The sequence below is a fragment of the Cynocephalus volans genome, chromosome 7 (assembly GCF_027409185.1).
Source record: "Cynocephalus volans isolate mCynVol1 chromosome 7, mCynVol1.pri, whole genome shotgun sequence".
NCBI classification, from domain to species: Eukaryota; Metazoa; Chordata; class Mammalia; order Dermoptera; family Cynocephalidae; genus Cynocephalus; species Cynocephalus volans.
The window spans coordinates 121,834,027-121,854,321 of NC_084466.1; the positions used below are offsets into that span (position 1 = coordinate 121,834,027).

Sequence of the window (20,295 nt, forward strand, 5' to 3'; positions counted from 1 at the left end):
CAGGCTTCTGGCAAGGAAATGCAAAAAATGGGTCATAAAAAACACATCTCTGGTATTCTCATACTTCACCTACTAATACCACTTCCCTTCAGTAGGCCACGGATTTTTGACAAATAGATAAAATTTAAAAATTGATTAAAATTTTCAAAAACTGAGTTTTAGCTTTAAATGATCACTTAATGCTAGATGAACTAAATCTTTATTAACCATGGTTACATGTCTGTGAGATCATTTTAATAACCTGACAAACCTAAGGAGATAACTGTGTTCACAGAAATAATTATTGGGTTGTTTAAAATAAATAAATAGATGTGAGGCACTTTACTAGACACTGGGAGTGGAGTGGTAAATAAGATAAATTTGGAACTTAGACTCTATTGAGAAACTTCTCATAAGTCAAGAAGAAATTTCCAACACATGTATTTGGATGTATCTTTTTCTTTTCTGTGTGAACTCGTCTACTCTGAGACTTCAGCTACCTGTGCTGATGTCTCCTAGATCTTTATTTCTCGCTCAGATCTTTCTCTCAGCTTCGGAATCCTACTGGATGTCCACTTAGATGTCCTAAAGCCACCTGGAACTCAGCATGTCTAGGAATGAATGAATGGGATGCCAACACTCACTTGTCCAAGAAATATGCTGCATGGTTGACTCCTTTACTCTCACTATCAAAACTATGACAAAGTCCTGTCTAATTTCTCTCTTTAATATTTCTCAAATCTATCTCTTCAATTCTATCCCCTTGCTACTGTTCTTGATCAGGCCCTCATTACTTCTCACCAAAGGTACTGCAGCACATTTTTAACCTGTGTCAGAGTGGCATTAATTAAAAATAGTTTACTGTCTTTATCACTGCCACTCTTTAGCCTACCCCAACATTTTCTATAGGTACCCTATTGCCCTCAGGATAAATTAAAGCTTCTTTGCTGTGACTGGTTTCTGCCTTCTTTCTCCCTCACCACCTAATACACACATGTGCAGATACTTGGTTCAGCTGTTGGCTCTACTTAGAATGAACCACTTCTCCTATGTGCCAGCTAGCAGTTACTCATCCTTTAAAACTCAGCCCAAGATGTGCCACCCACCTGTCACCATAGACAAATTTGGGTTGTGTCTCCTTAGTACCTAGTACTTGAATACTCAAAAAGCTTAAACTCATAAATCAATGGCTAATAAGTTGATTATTTTATTGTGTGTTTTTCCTTTCAAAGATTCAAATGCAGTGATAGGTAACTTGAAAGGCACTTAGACAATGTTGATTAGGAATTTAGAAAAACTGTCTTCTAGAATCTACACAGGCATTGTGTGGGTCTTTAGGTAGGAAGAGTAAGAGACTGGACTGGGGACTAGATATTGATGGTCCTAGATAAAGGGATGAGGATGCTCCATCTCTTGCACTGAGGTCCTGAGGAACTTTTTGAAGCTGCTTAGAGTGTATTTGCTGGTGGTTGTATAGGTTGTTGACTTAAAAGACTTTTTACTTAAACTAAGGACAAAGGAGCTTTGTTCCAGCAGGTCAAATGTGATGAATGCATTGCATCAGATCTTTACCCTTTTGTAGTCACAGGCCCCTTTAAGAATCCAATGATTCTTTCCTCAAAAAAAAGGGGGTGTTTATAACTTAAAATTCTGTAGTAGTACAGGAAAGGAAAGCTTTCTTCTTTCTGCCTCTTCAGATTATGGCAGTAGTCCCTTACCTAAGAATGAATCTTTTGGAAAAACACATTGTTGTACTTACTTGTTACCTTATACAAAGGAGAAGGTTAATTGATAATTAAATGTAGTTATTGTGACAATTAAGAGACTTGGTGATTTCATGTGGTAATATGTAAGAATGAAGGACTAAATCATAAGATGGCAAAATTTAAGTGCTAGCAACCATTAATTGTTTTTGGACAAGTATCGTAAGTACACAAGTACTTAATTAAGGTACAGAGAACTCATGATACTTCGATAGTCAATGTTTAAAATTTTTATGCTACATACATTTGCTCCTCGCAGTGCAGTCTTCATACTAGCAGCATCCACCAGCAGCAACATCACTTGGGAACTTATTAGAAGTGTAAATTATTGGGCTTTACCAAGGACCTACTGTATCAGAATCTCTGGGGAGAAGCCCAGAAAATCTGTAATAACAAGCCCTCCAGGTTATTCTGTGGTACACTGAAATTTCAGAAGTACTGCCCTGGACCAGACATTTTTAATAATAGCGTCTCATCGTACACTAATTAAAATAAATACCAATAAAAGATTAAAATAGTAACTATTATTTATTGAATGTTTGTATCATATGGGGTCATGAACTTTACATTCATTGTCTTACTTAATCTAACCAAGAGCCCTTCTAGTTAGCTTGTATTATTTAATCATTCAACAAATGTTTATTAGCACCGGCATGTGCCAGTCATTGTTCTAGTCACTGGGAACACAGCAATAAACATGACAGGTATATTCTGTGCCCTCCTAGAAAATAAGTTCTAATAAGAGAGAGAGAGAATAAGAAAGAATGTAATTCAGGTTCTGTGTATAACAAATGCTATGAGAAAAAATAAAACAGAAAAATCTCTCTTGGGAATTGCCATTTGAGCAGAGACCAAAATAATAAGAAGGAGCAAACTATGAAAAGTTTTGAGGGGAAAGTATTTCAGATTCTTATCCAAAATTTTTTCACAGAGACAAGATTGAGAAAGGTTAAATAATATACCCGGGATTCTGAACCTTGGGTATCTGACTCAGGCACATCTGCACAATACATTATGACATTTCCCTAATTTTTTTTTTCTTCTTTCTGCTTAGCTTTCTTTTCTAAAATTTCTTTAAGCAACATGTTAATTTAGAATATATATGTATATATAAAATAAATCTCTTGTAACTATTTTCCTGACTCCATAAATGTTATTATATACCCAATCAAGATCTAAATAAATAGCCATTACAGTTAATAAAAAAGGTATAATTGAACTTTCCAATAATGTATTTTTTATAAAATTTTTTATTTTTAGAGAAGAAAAAAAACCCCATTTTAGAATAAAAATTTAAGGCCTAAATAGAAATTATATTAATTGTCTCAGTAGGTGCAAATATAATATTTTTTTAGGTTGTACTAGAATGAGATCATTGGTATACTGATGTTGTATGCTTTAAATAGTATTTTGGCAGACACTGGTCATTCACTCATGAAAGTGATTGTAGTGTTCATTTTGATGACTTTTTCTTAAATAAGAAATAATTATAGGTCTTAAACAATCTAGGTGTCATCAATTATTAGTAGTAATATTGAAGAACTATATTATGTATAGGGTTTTTTTAGCTTTTAAAACAATGCATTAGATAGTAAGGAATGTTTAAACAGTCGAGCAAAGCATCATAGCAGACATTAAAGGACAAGCTAGGAAATAACAAATTAAAAAATAAAATTATCTTCTATATTGACTTCTGAGAATAAATTATATCTAGGTCCGAATGAGTTGGAACTGATATCAATATCTGATTGAGAAAAAGTATATAACCAAAATATAAAAGTATTCAGGGCTAGAAATCATAGTCAGTATACAGGTATGTTTAAGAGCCTAGCACAGAGGTTGAATTTAAGCATTATGAACAAGTACAGTGTAACCTTGTAGAAAAGACAAAAGATAATTTTTATTTGGATACTTTGAAGACTTTTCACAGCTACTGATGTTTTATATGTACTGGTTTTTACCAGACTATTATACTGTGTCAAAAATTTTAAAACCAGTGAGCAAAGCTATACAGTATTTTCTCAGAATACTCAACCACTGTCATACCTTTACTCAATTAATAGAAAATGGTCAGTTTTAGATTTTAGCTTATGTTGAATTAACTCATTTCAGTTTTCAAAAAAAAATTACTAGTAAGTTCAGAATCTCTTCCCTTGCTTTAGTTGAACATGTAGGCTTCTTCCTGACTTAACCACAGTAATATACACTTGTGGGCCCTAGAATCTTGGCTCCCTTTAGTATTCCTAACCCTTGTGTCCTCATTTATTCCATAAATATTTACTTAGCATTTCCTCTTCCAGGTTCTATTCTAGGCACTTGGAATACATCAGGCAACCTGGTAGGCAATAAGGAAATCAAAAGTGTATATTAGAAGGTGATAAAATGCTGTAGAAAAAGAGTAAGTCCAGCTGGGTAAGGGTGATTGGGGAGTCAAGGAGGTGTTACAATTTAAAATAAGCCTGCGTTCAGTGTAGCCTTCATTAATAAAGTGACATTTGAGTAAATAAGTAAAGGAGTTATTCAGTCAGATACTTGAGGGAAGAGTGTTTCAGATAAAGGGAACAGCAAGAAGGCTCTAAGTCAGGAGTGTGCTTGAGGCCAGTGTGGCTGGACAGAAGTAAGTGATGGGGTTGGGAGTGGGCCGCCAGCACAGTACATGTTCTTATAGGGCCATTTTAAGGATTTTGGCTTTTACTTGGAGAAAAATGAAGACCTATTTCAGGCAGAGTTTTGAGTAGAGGAATAACATGATCTGATTTATCTTTAAAAGAATCACTTAGACTGCTGTGTTGAAAATAAACCTGGTAGGAGACTACTGCAGTAATTCAGGTGGGAGATGGTTGATGGTTTGCACCAAGGTGGTGGTAAAAAGTGGTCAGATTCTGAATATATTTTGAAGATAGAACCGTATTTGCTAATGAATTGTATGTGGGTCATGAAAAGAAAAAGGAGTCGAGGACATATTCAAGATTTTTGGCCTGAGAAACTAGAAGGATAAAGATGTCATTAAATGATATAGGAAAAGAAAGGCTGAGAGTAGAACATCAGGAGGTTATTTTTTGGAAATTGAATGACATATCCAAATAGAGACGTCTGGTTGGGAGTTGGCTATGAGTCTGGAGATCAAAAGCATAGATCATATTTAAACAATGAAAGCACAAAAGGAGTGAGTATACGGAAAGATAAGAGAAGAGGACCAAGAACTGAGCCCTGGAGCATTGCAGCATTAACCCACCAAGAAGAAAAGGAGGAGCCAATGAGATAGGAGGAAAATGGAAAGAGTGGGGTGCTGGGAGGCAAAGTAAAGACACAGTGTTGAGGACGAGGCATCCACTGTATCAGATGTGTTGAGTAAGATGGGTCAGAGAACAGACCACTAGATTTAGCAATGGGTAGGTCATGGGTGATCTTGTCAAGAACAGTTTCAATGGAATGGTAGGAGCAAAAGTCTGATAGGTGTAAGAGGATGGAAAATTTTTAATTTCCTGGTTTTGATCATTATGAATATGTAAGTATTTAATCTTAATAAAGGCAGGGAAAGGGTGAAAAAAGAATGGGAAGAGGAATTGCGGAGAGTGAGTAAAGGTAGCTCGTTCAAGGCATTTTACTGCAAAAGAGAGCAGAGAAATGGAGTGATTGCTGACAAGGGAAATAGAGTCAACAGAAGTAGTTTTTGTTTTAAGCTGAGGAAATAATATGTTTGAATGTTAACAAGAATATTCAGTAGATGTCAAAAAAATTTATATAGGTGAAAGGGGAATTACTGGAGCAATGTTCTTAGGTAAATCATGGTGAGGAAATCTAGTGCACAGGGCAGAGATTGGCTTTAGATAGATAAGTGAGAGTTCTGGAAACAGGCAAGAGCATAAAGTATAGATGCCAGTAGGTGAGTAGGTGTGGTGCAAGTTCTTTTCTCTTTGCTTCAGTTTTTTTTTTTTTTTTCTCTTTTGTTTTCAGTAAAATAGGAAGTGAGGTCCTCATGGAGAGTGAGAATGGAGGAGGATATGTTGGGGGTTTGAGGAAAGAGGAGAAGGTATGAAGTACTGGCAAGGAGCATAATGGACTTGGGCATTGAGTATGACTGCCTGGCAGATGAAGGACCCATTTGAAATTCATGATCATGAATTTAAGGTGAGAGACCAATCAGTATGGCTGTATGTTTTTCTCCCATGATGTTCAGCTGTAATCTTGTAGAAACAGTATGTAGAGAGTTAGTTTTAGCCAGGATTGTAGTTTAGCTAAGCAAGTACATATGATCAAAGAAAAGAGGGGTAGGGTAGGAGAGTCAAAGTAGAGAAAAACAGAGCTGTCAAGGGTATGTGTGAGTAAGTGATTATTGTGATTGATCATGGAATTTATATTGGTAAGGAGGGGAATGAGGGCATCGCAGCACTCAGTAAGCAGCTACCAGACTCTGCTCTGACCTTGGAGTCCCACTTGACTCCGTAAACCAGCCTACCAAAGTGGGGTAAACTTTTCCTGCCCTCCTAGACCTTTCAAGATCTCCTGCCTCCTCAGTCTAGAATCCTCCAGATTATGCTTAAATCTCTAGACTCTGTCCTGACCTCGTTCAACAAGTTCTGCTTTGCTGCCTGTTCCTGTATCTTAGCAAAAAAAAGAATAAAACATTCTGCTCAGTTCAAAATAATACTATCCTTAGTGTTCTCCATGAAATTGCAACTCATGTAGGCCCTTGAAAAAAAAAGTGTCATAAACAACAATATAAGAGAAAGATATTGATTAGTTCCTCATGTAAGTAAAACAAGGAAATACTGCCTCTTGGAAGCATATTACAGCTATTCTGGACTTTTTTTTTTTTTTTTAATTGGTGTTTCATACATGAGAATATGTATCAAAAGTAGGTAACTGATGCCTCTTTTCTTTGCACTTGACCATAGTTTATTTATGAACTCTTATAAGTGAAGCAGGTAATGGATAAAGTCTGTAAGACAAAAATGTTTATAAAATGAATGTTACCAAGACGGGCACATAAAGAGAATGAAGTCCTTTAGAAAGGAGGGAAAAAACATACATCTAAGTTGACATAAGACCAGTCACACAATCAGGTGACTTTAACAAAGGAAGTCAGTCTTTGGTCAGTTTTAATAAACAGAATCACTGATGAAAACACCAAGGACTGAGAGAAAAAGCTGTTGTTTTATTATCAGTGATACCAGAATTAGTGCTCAAGAAGAGAAGTTTGTGTAGATTTCCTTTGTGCCATCAAAGCTGGGAAGCTAGTTCTCTGTGATGCATAAGAGATGTGGGTGGACCATGCATCCAAGATAGCAACAACAAATGGCCTTTTACCTTTTGTGGAGATACCTCCAAGAACTTACAAGGAAGTAGGATAGCTCTTTAATAGCTCAACTATGAAATCAACATATAATAGTATATGAGAGCAGGTATATGCAAAAGTGATCAAGGAGAGACAGAACAAAATAGTTTCTAGACCAGTAGAGCTGTACTGGAATTGAATTAAACATGAAGTTAAGTAATAATGCATAATATAGAAGTGTTGGTCAATCTTGAACACACACTGCAGCCCACCCCAGAAAAAGTGTTCTGCATGCAAAGATAGTCCCCATTCAGGTGAAACAATATGTCTTAAACATCATACCTGAGTTGCAAAACTATCCCTAGGATGGAAATGGCTTCAGGGAATTAATGCCAATAAATGATAGACATTTCAAGTTCCATTAGCAAGATAAGCTATTATCTAAGATAGGTGCATCAATTTAATCATAGTCTGATGCTGTTCAATATTCTGATGCTGATTCTTTCTCACGATTATATGCTCATCCAGCAATGTAATTATCAGCAATGTAATTATAGTAACAGCTCACATTTTTTCAATATTTATATGTTACCAGATATTGTAAACCAGTAAATTTTATGTATATTATCTCATTTAATCCTTGCATGAACAATGTGAAATAGGAATCTTAGTTATCTTCTTTGTACACCAAAGCACACAAATTATTTATCTAATGACATAAATGGGATTCAGATCCAGGCAGTCTGCCTCAGAATGACTTGGAACAACTATGCTTTACTAAATTGTTTTCTCATGTAGATCTGCATTATAGGGAGAGAATACATTAGTCACATATTCTTCTTACGTTTTGTCCTGTGACGGTGATTTCTTGATGGTGATAATAAATTGACTTCTGATTATGGCTTAGCAGAGAGCCAAATCCTGGAATATGGCAACCCTAACAAAGGTACCAGACAGTAAGGTTTTTGTGACCAGCTCCTGGCTTCCCCTTGGCCAGTGTTCCCCAGTTATCATTTGGCTGCATCAGTGAAAGTTATTTGCAGAGTTAGAGTCCTGGTGCTAATTTCCTAGATATTCTGATTTAATTGGTCTGGAATGGAGCCTGCGAGTCTATTCTTTAAAAAAACTTATTGGTGATTATGATGCCCATCCAAATTTGAGAACCACTGCTTTGGATGACACAATGACCATTTCTCTGTTAATTTGTACAGCAGCCTAGTTCAAATCTAAGAAATGGTAAAAGAAAGGAATTCACTTAGTAAGCTTTAGGCAGAAGTTTAATAATGTGTGTGATGAGCTAAATATAAAGATCAATTAAAGATATCAAAGCCGGATGCTCAGGACCAAATGTTCATTTTTTTTTTTTTTTTTTAAAAAGATGACCAGTAAGGGGATCTTAACCCTTGACTTGGTGTGGTCAGCACCACGCTCGCCCAGTGAGCGAACCGGCCATCCGTATATGGGATCCGAACCCGGGGCCTTGGTGTTATTAGCACCGCACTCTCCCGAGTGAGCCATGGGCCGGCCCCAAATGTTCATTTTAAGACACATTGCATAGTGGTTTGGATTTTAGACTGGAGCTACACAGCTCAGGGATGGATGCCATCTCTGCTGCACAGCTGGGCAACTGTGGGCAGCCTGCTCAGGCCCTCCACTTCTGCATTCCTAATTTGCCAAAGGGGGATGGTAACAGTCCATACTATATAATCCGTACAAATCTCTGAGTCCAGAACCTGGTATTTGGTTAGTGCTCAGTAAATGTTAGCTCTTGTTATTTAAGTGTTTTTCCAACTGGGGTATCTTTGGTGAGCCTAACTCCTTTTCTGACCCAGGTGTTTCTTGTGGTTATAATATCTGTTCGTAGAGTGGCTGGTAAGAATTGAAGATTCTAGTTGGTCTCCATACATAGTCTTTATCATAGGCTAGCACCCTTTTAAAGTCATTCTTGGACCACTTGAGCTAACCAGTATAGCAGCTGAGCAGTTAGAGAACTTGGCATTAAATCTTTAAGATATTTTATAAATGTGCTTTACTGCTAGTATAGACTTCAAATTATAAACTAAGAATCAAGGGTCAGTTTTGTAGTGATGGGAAGTTTTTAAATTATCTAAGGGAAACCAAATTTTCATTTTACTTTTTTCAGTTTCACTGAACTACTGGTCTGGATTTTCTCAAGTTCTAATTTATGTAAGGTTTACTTTACTTAACAACTTTTAAAAGCCATGTGGGAGATGTGTTTTCTAGAGATTTTTTAAAGAACCAAGCTTCTTAAGACAGCTATTTGTGCAAAATAATGCAGTTTAAAAGGAGAACTAATAATGCAAGTAGACGTAACTAAGGCTTCCAAAATAAGGGGTAAGGCATTCTTTTTCTATATAGTGTAGATGGTAAAATTAAAAGAAAATTTATCATATACATGCATTGATTACAAAAATAGACTCTGGATTCAAATGCTGACTTTAACCACTTACTGGTTTCATTATTTTAGGCAGCTTGGTGAAGTTTTCTCTATTTTCTTCACCTGTAAGAGGCCTGATAATGCTACCTAATTAATAGGGTTGTAGTAAAGATTAAATTATTAAATTGTATTGAATTAAATACATGTTTATTAGGACATATTTTCACACACATGTATATTGAATGTATGTATACATTTAGGACAATTCCTGGTACATAAACCCTTTATGTTATGATAATATTGATGATAAAGATGACAGTGACGACAACCACCACTGAATCATCTGAACAAGAAAGAAAAGAAAACTAGAGTAAGAACAGTACATTGTTCAACATCTTAAATTTTCCTTTTTCTAAAACTATCTGAAAAAAAATTTAATTAAACAGTGTTTGGTCTTAGTCTCTGAAAAAATTTTTTTTTAAAATTTATATCAGAAAACCTGGATTTAACTCTCTGTGCTGCCATTCACCAGAGTAGGCACGTGATCTGGCCTATCAAAATTTGTTCATCTGCAAAAGTGGAATAAGATACTGTATCTCGAATGTTGGTATGAAAATAAATTCATCTCTTGATGAGGTTTTCTGTCTCCATCTACAACAGCGCTCTCCAGTAGAAATAAAATGTGAACCACATGTGTAATTTAAAATTTTCCTAGTAGCCACATTAAAGAAAAAAACAACTGAAATTAATTTTAATATATTTAGCCCAATATAGCTAAAATATTTGCATTTCAGCATGTAATTAATGTTAAAAAATCATTACGATTTTATGCTTTTTTAAAACTAATTTTATTTTATTTTGTCAATATACAATGTGGTTGATTATTGTGGCCCATTACCAAAACCTCCCTCCCTCCTCCCTTTTCCCCCTCCCTCCCAACAACCTCATATCTGTTTGCTTATGCTAAGTTTTTGAAATCTAGTGTGTATTTTACAAATACAGCACATCTCAACTTAAACTAGCCACATTTCAATGCTCAGTAGTCACATCAGCTGGTGACTACCATATTGGACAGTCCGTATCTAGGCTATAGATTAGTATTTCCTATCAGTGTTCTTGGGTACTGGTGCTCCTTTGGCCTTGAGCAGTTAGCCTAGGCTTATTCTTAAAACTGTGTGCACCTTCAGATGCTTGAGCCTTACATCTCTTTCATCAGCAACCTGGATTAGTATTTTTGCCATTGGGAGGACAGGGTCCTGCTCTTATTACTTTTTGCTGTCCCAGATGAGGACTTGTGCCTTGGATGTTATGTACTTCTTTATTTGATTAAGGCTGGTAGACAACCAGGGATTGCTCACCTTGTTGAGTATGATAAACATTTTGAACCAGAAGTATCAGAGCTCCAGGTCAGGATCAGGCTTTGTAAAACACCTTCACTCTTGTTTCTTACCTGTCCTTCTTTGCCTATTTCCCAAATTTTAGAGACTTATGTAGTGTGCCTGGGAAAAGAGCAGATACTAGCAATCTTCTAAAAGAATTCAGCTTCTTTGTCCTCCACTTCAACTTGGCTTAACATGGCAGCCCTCTCTTCCCAAAGATTATTTTGACTTCTAAAAAGACATTTAGAAACCCTTTTGGAGCCAAGAGATTAGGGGGGGCAGAGGAGGTTATGGGCTACATGATAGCACTGAACTAACTTTTCATATCTAAGCTTTTTCTTAAACTTTTCTGATACTTTCACCCAAATTTTGGGAGAATTGTAGTATAGAGGGCATTGTCCTAATGGCTATATGTAGTGGTGAAAAGGGGTAGAGAGTATGGGATTCAGGTGCACTCATCCAATGAAAAGTCTGCTCAAATGTTGCTCTGGCCAGTGTATGTAATATATTTGAATTTTCAGACCTAATGTCAGTGGTAGGAATCTTAATATTTGCTCTTGACCCATCATGTAAATAAATTTTTACTTCTTTTAGGTGGCGTGGGTCATAAGGAGGGGAAATGAAGTAGCTTGGAATGCAGTTGTAAAAGGGGACTAGGGGAGCCAATCTATACCAGGTGAAAATTTCAGATTATACAGAGTAATAAAATGGGAGGGAGAGGTATTAGGATAGGGAATTGGATTGAAATTTTTTAGTTCAGGTGCTGTAAATATGTATACGGTTTTGGGGCAAGATGGTTGGCATAATTGATAATGGAAGCCTCGGTAAAAGATGAGAGAAATTCATAGCCAGAGAGATTAGAATTATTTGGAGGAAATGTGGGCTATAGAGGCTTGTGGCCAAAAATCCACAAATCATATTTCTATTGTCTCTGTTAAGAATCTTTGTTTAAAATTTTAACTATTTCTGTCCATTTCTCAGTCATCCTTCCAGTTCATGTCTCATACTTTTATACCACCTATATACTGTTACCAATACCTTGTGCTCCCTGGAATTATGCTACCTGTGAGCACAGCCTCACCATACTCTGCAAAGGCCAGCAATTCCATTGTAACTCTGAGTTTGTTCCAGGAGCATCCTGCCAGTAAAAGTACTCCAAACATGTTGAAAACTCTAAAGTTTTGTTAAGAACTATTTATGTTACATTCAGATAAATTTTTAGCAAAAGAAGTAAATGCAGACTTGCCAGTTTTTACCTTTCTCTGTCCTCCTAATTTAAATGAGAAAAACCAACTTTATGTAAATATACCAGCTTTTTTAGAGTAATATGCATAGAGTAGTATTTGGTTTGTGAATATATTTAAGAAAAACAATAAGCAAAATAGTATATACTTTTTATATTGTGGTAGTTGACTTTCATTTCAGTTGGGTTTTATTAGGGTTTTATGAAGTTTGATTAAATAGTAGTATTCTACCTGTAGTAAGGCAATTTTTAAGGACTATTTCTAATTACATTTAGTTTAACTTTAAAATGATAGTTCAAATCATGCATTTTAAACTAATATCTACTTTCTTCTTAGTCTGTAAGACTTGTATTGTCCAGCACTTTGAAGATAGCAATGATTGTCCAAGGTGTGGCAACCAAGTTCATGAGACAAATCCATTAGAAATGTTAAGGTAAGGAAATGTATTTTACAGTTCATGTAATTTAGATAAATTGTATAAGCTCCTAATTTCTATTATACATCATAATGTTTCTTGGTGTCGTGACTCAGTTAATATAGGTCTTATGAATTTTATGATTTTCATTTTAAAGCATTTTATTTCATTTTAAAATATTATTAACAGTTAAAAAATAAGGCTCTGCATCTTAAATATTTAAGAAACACATTTCCAAATTAAAATTATAACTTTCAGGGGCTGGCTGGGTAGCTCAGTTGGTTAGAGCGCAGCCTTGTAACACCAAGGGTTTGGATCCCCATACTGGCCAGTCACCAAAAAAAAAAACAAACAAACAAACAAAAAAAGAATTTCTAAAATTATGACTTTCTCTTAAGCTCTAAGAGTGACTTTAGTTGCAGTTATTTTCAGTATTTTAATATTCTTTACATTCTGTTGAGCTGCATGGTAGTAGAAGGAGGGCAGAACTAACAGACTAAGCACTGTTAATTTTAAAAAATGTATCATATATTCAAAAAAGAGTATATAAACATTTATGTAAAACTTAATTTTTTTAAAAGACTACCATTTACTTACCACTCAACTTGCAGTATAATTATATATTTTTAAAGCTGGAAGTAGTCTACAAGATCATAATCCAGACCCTTTTATACCTGATTAGGAAACTGAAATTCATAGAAGTGACATGACTTACCTAAGGTCTTGCAGCACACCTCAAGTATCACTTCCCAGCTATGGCCCTTACCACTAGACCCATTTTCTTCCCACTGTTTTTTACTGTAGTCCTAATGCAGGTCATAATCTCTGTGATCGTGGGGAAGTACATATCTAAAAGCAGAGCTAGATATTCTCTGAAACCCCTTATAACTCTTTAATCTGTGTGAGGTTTGCTGTCATTCTACAAATCTGGATTTGCAAGTCTTACATTTCAGGCTTCCCCCCGCTAGATTTAGTGCCTGTAGTTAGGGTAATTTGTCTACAGGTACATGTCTAGCCCAGTGATTTTTCAGTGTGGTCTCCAAACCATTGGTATCTTATTAGAAGTGACATTTCTCAGACATCATCCCAGACCTACTGAATCAGATTGTGGGGCTGGAGCCCGCTTAGTTTAGCAAGCCCTCCAGGTGATTCTAATATGTGCTAACATTTGAGAATTCTCAAATGTTAGCACATATTAGAATCACTGGTCTACTGGGGACTGTAGTTCTGAGCAGGGCTTCTGCTAGTTGGATTTATATCAGTGCTTCTTGACCAGGGATGATTTTGCCTTTCCAGGATACCTTCAGCACTGTCTGGAGACATTTTTGATTGTCAGGTCTGGGTGGGTGCTGCTGGCATCTAGTAGGTAGGGGATAGGGATGCTGCTAAGGATCTCACAATGCACAGAATAGCCCGCTCACAATAAAAGTTATCCAGCCAAAAGTGTCAGTAGTGCTGAGGTAAGGAAACTCTGATTTAAATAATTCAGAGAGCAAAGCAAACTTCTTCTCTCAAATAATTTTTTCTTATTTTTTTTTAAATCAAAAGCTGTAACAAACAATTATTACCTACTCCATTTTAAAGTACTTACTACATTGTAAGGCAATTAACTTATCTTAGTCCTTGGGTTCTGACCATTAGATACCTGAATGAATCCAGTCACTATTTAATCAAATCTAATCCTTTGGCTAATGTATGATATCATATATTTTTAAACTTTTTATTTGGAAATCATTTCAAACTTTCAAAAAGTCAGAAAAATAAAAATAGTACAAGCAACACTTGTATAGTCTTTATCCGCCTATTGTTAACGTTTATCTATTTTTTCTGACCCATTTGAGGGCAAGTTACATATGTCATGGCCCCCTTACTATTAAATACTTCAATGTGTATTTCCTAAGAATAAGAATATTATCTTACATAATACTTTAATGTACCCTCTGTATTCCAGTTTTTTCAGTTCATCTAATTCTGTCCTTTTATAGAGGTTTTTTCCCCCTTCTGATATCCCACTAAAATCACTACCAAGAAATTTTTTTTTTTTTTTTAAGATGCAAACTGACAGAGATAATAAGAACAACTCTGTATCCTTGACACCTATGATAGCTCTTGGAACATAATAGGTTCTCAATAAATACTTGTTAAAAAGATGAGAAGAATTGGTAGCAGAAGTGATATCAGCAAAAATTGAAATCTAGAAAAGAGATTGATGGTAGTGATGGTTGAGCAGACCTAAGAGGCCTATGTACACCAAGAGACTAGAAGGTGGCCAGGAGGGGAGTACCTTTAAGGTTCCCCCAGAAAGTTTCCTCTTATTGGCCCAAACTAGGTCACATGACAACCCCTAGGTAAAGGTGTGTTGTGGGGTTTCAGCAAATCGTGACTTATTCCTGAGGCTGGACACATTGCTGGCAGAACATAATCAGATTGTGTTAGCAAGAAATAAGGGGGATTAGGCTCCTTCATTAGGTAACAATAAAAAATTTGCTTCCTACTTACCCTTTCTCAGGAGGCTGTTGGAGGATGTGCTGGAACATAATCAAGAAAGAGGGAGGGGAATCTAACATGAGAGAGATGAAGGAATAGGACAGTTACGCAGCAGGCCTGGAAAACAGGCACTCTCTATTTGTGCTGTCCTGTATGGTAGCCATCAGCCATATGTGGCTGTTAAGTACTTGCCATGTTGCTACTGCAACTGAGGAATGGATGGAATTTCTAATTTAATTTAGTTTCAATGAAAACCTAAAGCAGTGTTAGTTTTGAAGGCACAAAAGTGGATAAGATCCTCAAGGAAAGTAGCCCATAGAAAATGTCAAAGAGTATAGAGTACAAAGAAATGGATAGTACTCAGATTTAGAAGTAGTTAGAAAAAGGAAAGTACTTAGGATCAAAGAAAGAATAGACACAAAAAAAAAAACAGGAAAGGAAATTTTCAGGGAGGTAGTATTAGGCAACATTGTCAAACTGCTACAGAGTAATATTGGTGAAAAATAAATTTAAAAAACAACCTTAAAAATTTTAAACTTTAATTCTAAGAAAAAAATTTAAACCTGTTCAGTATGGAAATTATGGATGATTTTGACAGTTCAGTAGAGAAAAGGAAGTACAACACAGAGTATGTGACAGAACTAATGTAGATTATGCTTTCAAATTTTTTCCAGTTAGAAGATTGACAAACAATACAGTTGGCCCTCTGTATCTGCGGGTTCCATATCCACAGATTCATCCGACCACCAGTAGAAAATATTCAAGGGAAAAAAAACAATAAAAATAACAATACAACAATGAAAAATAATACAAATTAAAGACAATACAGTATAACAACTATTTGCATAAAATTTACATTGTATTAGGTACCAGTAATCTAGAGATGATTTAAGTTATATAGGAGAATGCATAGGTTATATGCAAATATTCTGTCATTAAAGAGACTTGAGCATCCACAGATTTTGATATCTGCGATGGGGGCTGGGTGTCCTGGAACCAATCCCCCACAGATAATGAAGGACAATGATAGCCTGGAAGGACAATGTGTTAAGTAAAGGTTTTTGTTTTTTTAAGATGTTAGAGACCCACACACATTTGTAGTCAGAGAAGAGTAATGCTGCTGAGCAGAATGAAGGAGATGAAGCAAGAGGGTGTTGTGGGACAAGAGAAGGGGATTGAAGAAATGAAAGCCATGAAAAGGAAGAGTTATACAGCAGGAAAGGGAAACAAGAAAAATGTCAAGATAAATATTTTAATTTTTTTTATCTAGGAAGATAGAATGACTAAATAGTCTACATTTCTCAGAAGAGAGGAATGAAGGTTCTTTCCGTTATAGGAAAGGGCGAGATCTGTGCTGGAGATTTTGAGAGTGAGTGTATCAGCTATGCTGTATAACAGACGACTCCTAAATTAATGCTTGAAACAATAAACATTTACTATTCTTCACAATTCCATGGGTTAACTAAGTGGTTCCTGTGGTCTTAGTTGGGCTTGTTTGTGTAGCTGCATGTTTGGTAGGCTGCTTTGCTGATCTACGCTGGGTTCTGTCACACATTGGCAGTTAGGCTGTCTGTGGACTTGTCCAAGGTGGCCTCAGCAGGGCAGCGTGGCTCTCCTCTACATGGTGTCTTGTACACCAGGCTTCTTCACATGGTGGCAGAATTCTGAGAGAGAGAGAGGGATAAAGCATGGGATGCCTGTTGAGACTTAGCTCAGAACTAAGCAGTATCACTCGTGCCACATTCTGTTGGCTTAAGCATGTTTCAAGGCCAACCCATATTCTCAGGGTGGGGAAATAGACTCCATTCCTTAATCAAGGAAGGAATTTCAAAGTCATTTTCAGAGGCTGAAAATGATATAGATATAGAGAGAGCTGGAGACTGGAACCAGTTCTGTAATTAATCTACCACTGGGGAAGGCTAGAAATAGGTGTGCTCCATGTATAAAGGAGTTTGCTGTAGTAGATGTGCTAAAATTGTGTGTGTTGTGTATTTTATAATACATATAAGATGTAGATCTCAAACTGTTTACATAGTGGATTTCAATGTCTTCATTGTTAGTATATTTTTTTCTTTCCCCCTTTCGAAGGTTGGATAATACATTAGAGGAAATTATATTTAAACTGGTCCCTGGACTACGAGAACGTAAGTTGCTTTTTTGATTTTTGCAGACTTTTGTGTTTTATGAAATCAACATTTCTATTAAAGATTTTATGACTGTTCCTATGGTTTTATACTCTTTTTTCTTTTAAATTAGAAGAACTTGAGCGTGAATCTGAATTTTGGAAGAAAAATAAACCTCAAGAAAATGGACAAGGTGACTTTTTCTTATGTCTGTATCTAACAGCATCTCAAATTGGTCAGCTCTTTGTAGCTTTGGTGAACTAATATCTCTCTTCAGGATCAGATTTCTCCTTCACAAAAGTTATGCACGTCTTTATTTACATTATGAACCTTTTTTTCTTCATGAGATTTTATGTAAATATGTGTAAATCTGTAGTCACTCCAGTTGAAGGTAATTGTAAATAGAAGAAATTAGAATTGAGAAGTTGATACGACAAGCAAACAGAAAGGACATTGTTGGGGGGGAGGGGGGGAGGGAGAAGGGAGGGAGGTTTTGGTGATGGGGAGCATTAATCAGCTACAATGTATATCGACAAAATAAAATTTAAAAAAAAAAAAAAAAAAAAAAAAAAGAAATTAGAATTGAGGAAGAAAAAAGGGAGATAAAACAGAAAACTGACTAAATGATTATAGCAATCATTTCTAGAGAGCTAAAGAAGCTCCAGTAAGGCATAGTCATAGCTTGTAACTAAACAGTGATGGGTTTTTTTTTTTTATTTTGTATATTTTAATAGGAGAGGGAACTGAGATGTGGCTGAGATTCTGTTCAGGGGATTCTGCTATGCTGTGATACTCTGGAATGAAGTTCTCATAGGTAGAGCTTAGAAAATAAAATGTGTATGTCTTGAATATCTAACATATTTCTGAGTGCTTATGGGAATTTTTCCCATCACCTATATTATGTGTCCAAATTTCTCCTCTGGGTCCCAGCAGACTCAGCAATGGGTAATTTTTAATAATAATTTCAGCAAGGTGGCAAATAATACTGGGCAGAGAAAAGGCTTTTAGTATGTATATTATCCACAGAAAGGCATAACAACTGTTTACATAAAATTTACATTGCAGAAGTTATAAGTAATCTAGAGAGGACTTAAAGTAGGTTATATGTAAGTACTGTTCTCCCATTGTTTTTTTAGTATGAGATTTATTTAAAGAAGTCCTAAATACCACAGAAATCTTCAAGAAGTTATGTGTGTCCTTATAGGCTCACTTGTCATCTCAGTTTTTCAGCCTTGGTTTTCCCATAATATGACAGTATTGTCAATTACACATCATTAAGATGGAAGAAAAAATGCTATCTTTCTTTTTCTTCTGTAAAATGAGGATTATGGTTTTATTAGTTCAATTTAACTGTGCAGGGCTCTCTTCCTGTAGTGGGGAAGATTTGAGAATAATTTTGACAGCTGGAATAAGGTAGCAAGGGACTATTTTTTATCTTTAACAATACAATGGGCAAAGAAGCTAAGCCTGACAAAAAATGAGTTAACTAAAGGGTTGTTTTACCCAAGTGTATATTGCAGTTAGACAGGAGCGATATAATAAAAATATAGATAATATAGAGTTAATTAAATGTTCCCGTGTTCGCCTATTCAGGAGGACAGGAACCTATTGGATTGTCATCAAAAATTGTATGATAGGTTTAGTCTATGACTGTGTATCAAAGCAGTGTATGAATTGCAAAGGGTGGTACCCTGCTTTATGAATTTTATCTCCCTTTTCCCATTTTTTCTCCCTTTTTAAAGCATTTATGATATTTGGTCTTTATTTTGAGTGGAGAATTTGGATCTTTTCTTGGAGTTGGGAGTTTGGTTCATAAAAGACAGCTCCTGTCTATGTGGCTTCTATATAAATATGGAGAAGAAAGAGAAGAAAGCATGTGGGAAAAAAAGAACCCACTTCCCCTTTATGGCATATCTGTAATGCTTTTACTACAGTCACTGAAGAGGAGCTAACCTATCATTTTGGTAGGACTTTTCTGCATAATGCTTAGCTAGCTAATTTTTTCAAGTTTTAGTGTAGAGATATTTCATCTGGAGATCTTCCCTGAATCTCTAAACTACTCTCAAAGTTTCAGTTTACTGCCTCTTTTATATATGCCAACATAGTCCATTTTACATCTCCCATCCTATATTTGTCTGGTTTGCCTGTATTTCTTCTGTAGCCTGACCACTACGAGGGTGAAGATGATAGCACTGTAGTTTCAATATTGTTTCCTCAGGACTAGCACAATGCATATTTAACATATAGTTAAAGGCACTCAATAAGTGAATGAATCAATAAAATAGTTGCATTATTTAAAGGCTGTAGATATGTAATAGGTTGAATACATTTGTATTTATTATAACGTATGCCATTCAAATTTCTTTAATGGGGTTTTAGCATGTTACATAGTTACGTATATGTTAAAAAGCTAATTCATTCTCGTTTTTTTCATGAGCCGATTTTATGAATATGTAATAATTTGAAATTTTGAGAAGTTAGAGAATATTTTATAATTTGAAAAGTGAGTTTTTAATTTGAACATATTTGGAGAGAATTTAGAAGTATTTTCATATTTTTGTCCACTTTCTAAAGTGTTCTAATCACTAATTGCATTCATTTTAGTGACCAAATATAGCTAGTGTTCAGTCTTTCATTTAGATGTCCCAATGAACTTAGAAGTCTTAGGCTATGTTAATATATCTCCGATGCTTTTTTAAAAAATATTTCCATTGTTGAGTTGGTTAGAATATTTAAAAGACATTACAGTTTTCAGTTACTCTTCTTCAAAAACTGTTAGGAAATGTTTTTTAAAGTTGATTTTTGTTTTGATGATTGATGTATTGTTGCTTAACCATAAAATCAACTTTGAGTTTTATGTAACTTAGTTTTGTTTAAATTATACAGATGATACGGCAAAAACTGACAAACCTAAAGTAGATGAAGAAGGTGATGAAAATCAAGATGATAAAGACTATCACAGAAGTGACCCACAAATTGCTATATGTCTAGATTGTTTACGAAATAATGGACAATCAGGGGACAATGTAGTAAAGGTGAGGGGACAAGTACAGTTGTATTTTTTGATCATTTTATAGAAAATCCTTGATACTTTGTTGACAAATTTTCTGATACTTTAAACTGTTTGCTTTCAAAGCTTTTGTTAACATAATGAAATAGAATACCATTCTCTGACAGTCCTATACCTACAAATCCTTAAGCAATTGCTTATTCCAGCCACCTGTTTTTC

At 35.4% G+C, this 20,295-nt stretch overlaps 1 protein-coding gene across 6 annotated transcripts in view; it reads left to right on the forward strand.

Moving 5' to 3' along the window:
• PCGF5 (polycomb group ring finger 5) overlaps positions 1-20,295 on the forward strand; it is a 117,485-nt gene that overhangs the window by 63,328 nt on the left and 33,862 nt on the right. For 5 of the 6 annotated variants that reach the window (XR_010024044.1, XM_063102201.1, XM_063102205.1 and 2 more), the window contains exons 3-6: positions 12,378-12,474; positions 17,032-17,087; positions 17,200-17,259; positions 19,953-20,101. Coding sequence is in view for 5 of the 6 variants with exons in the window: in XM_063102201.1 (XP_062958271.1) it covers positions 12,378-12,474; positions 17,032-17,087; positions 17,200-17,259; positions 19,953-20,101 (362 nt within the window). In the remaining variant the exon portion in view is untranslated. The remainder of the gene's footprint in view (positions 1-12,377; positions 12,475-17,031; positions 17,088-17,199; positions 17,260-19,952; positions 20,102-20,295) is intronic. The other variant, XM_063102204.1, reaches the window with a different exon arrangement.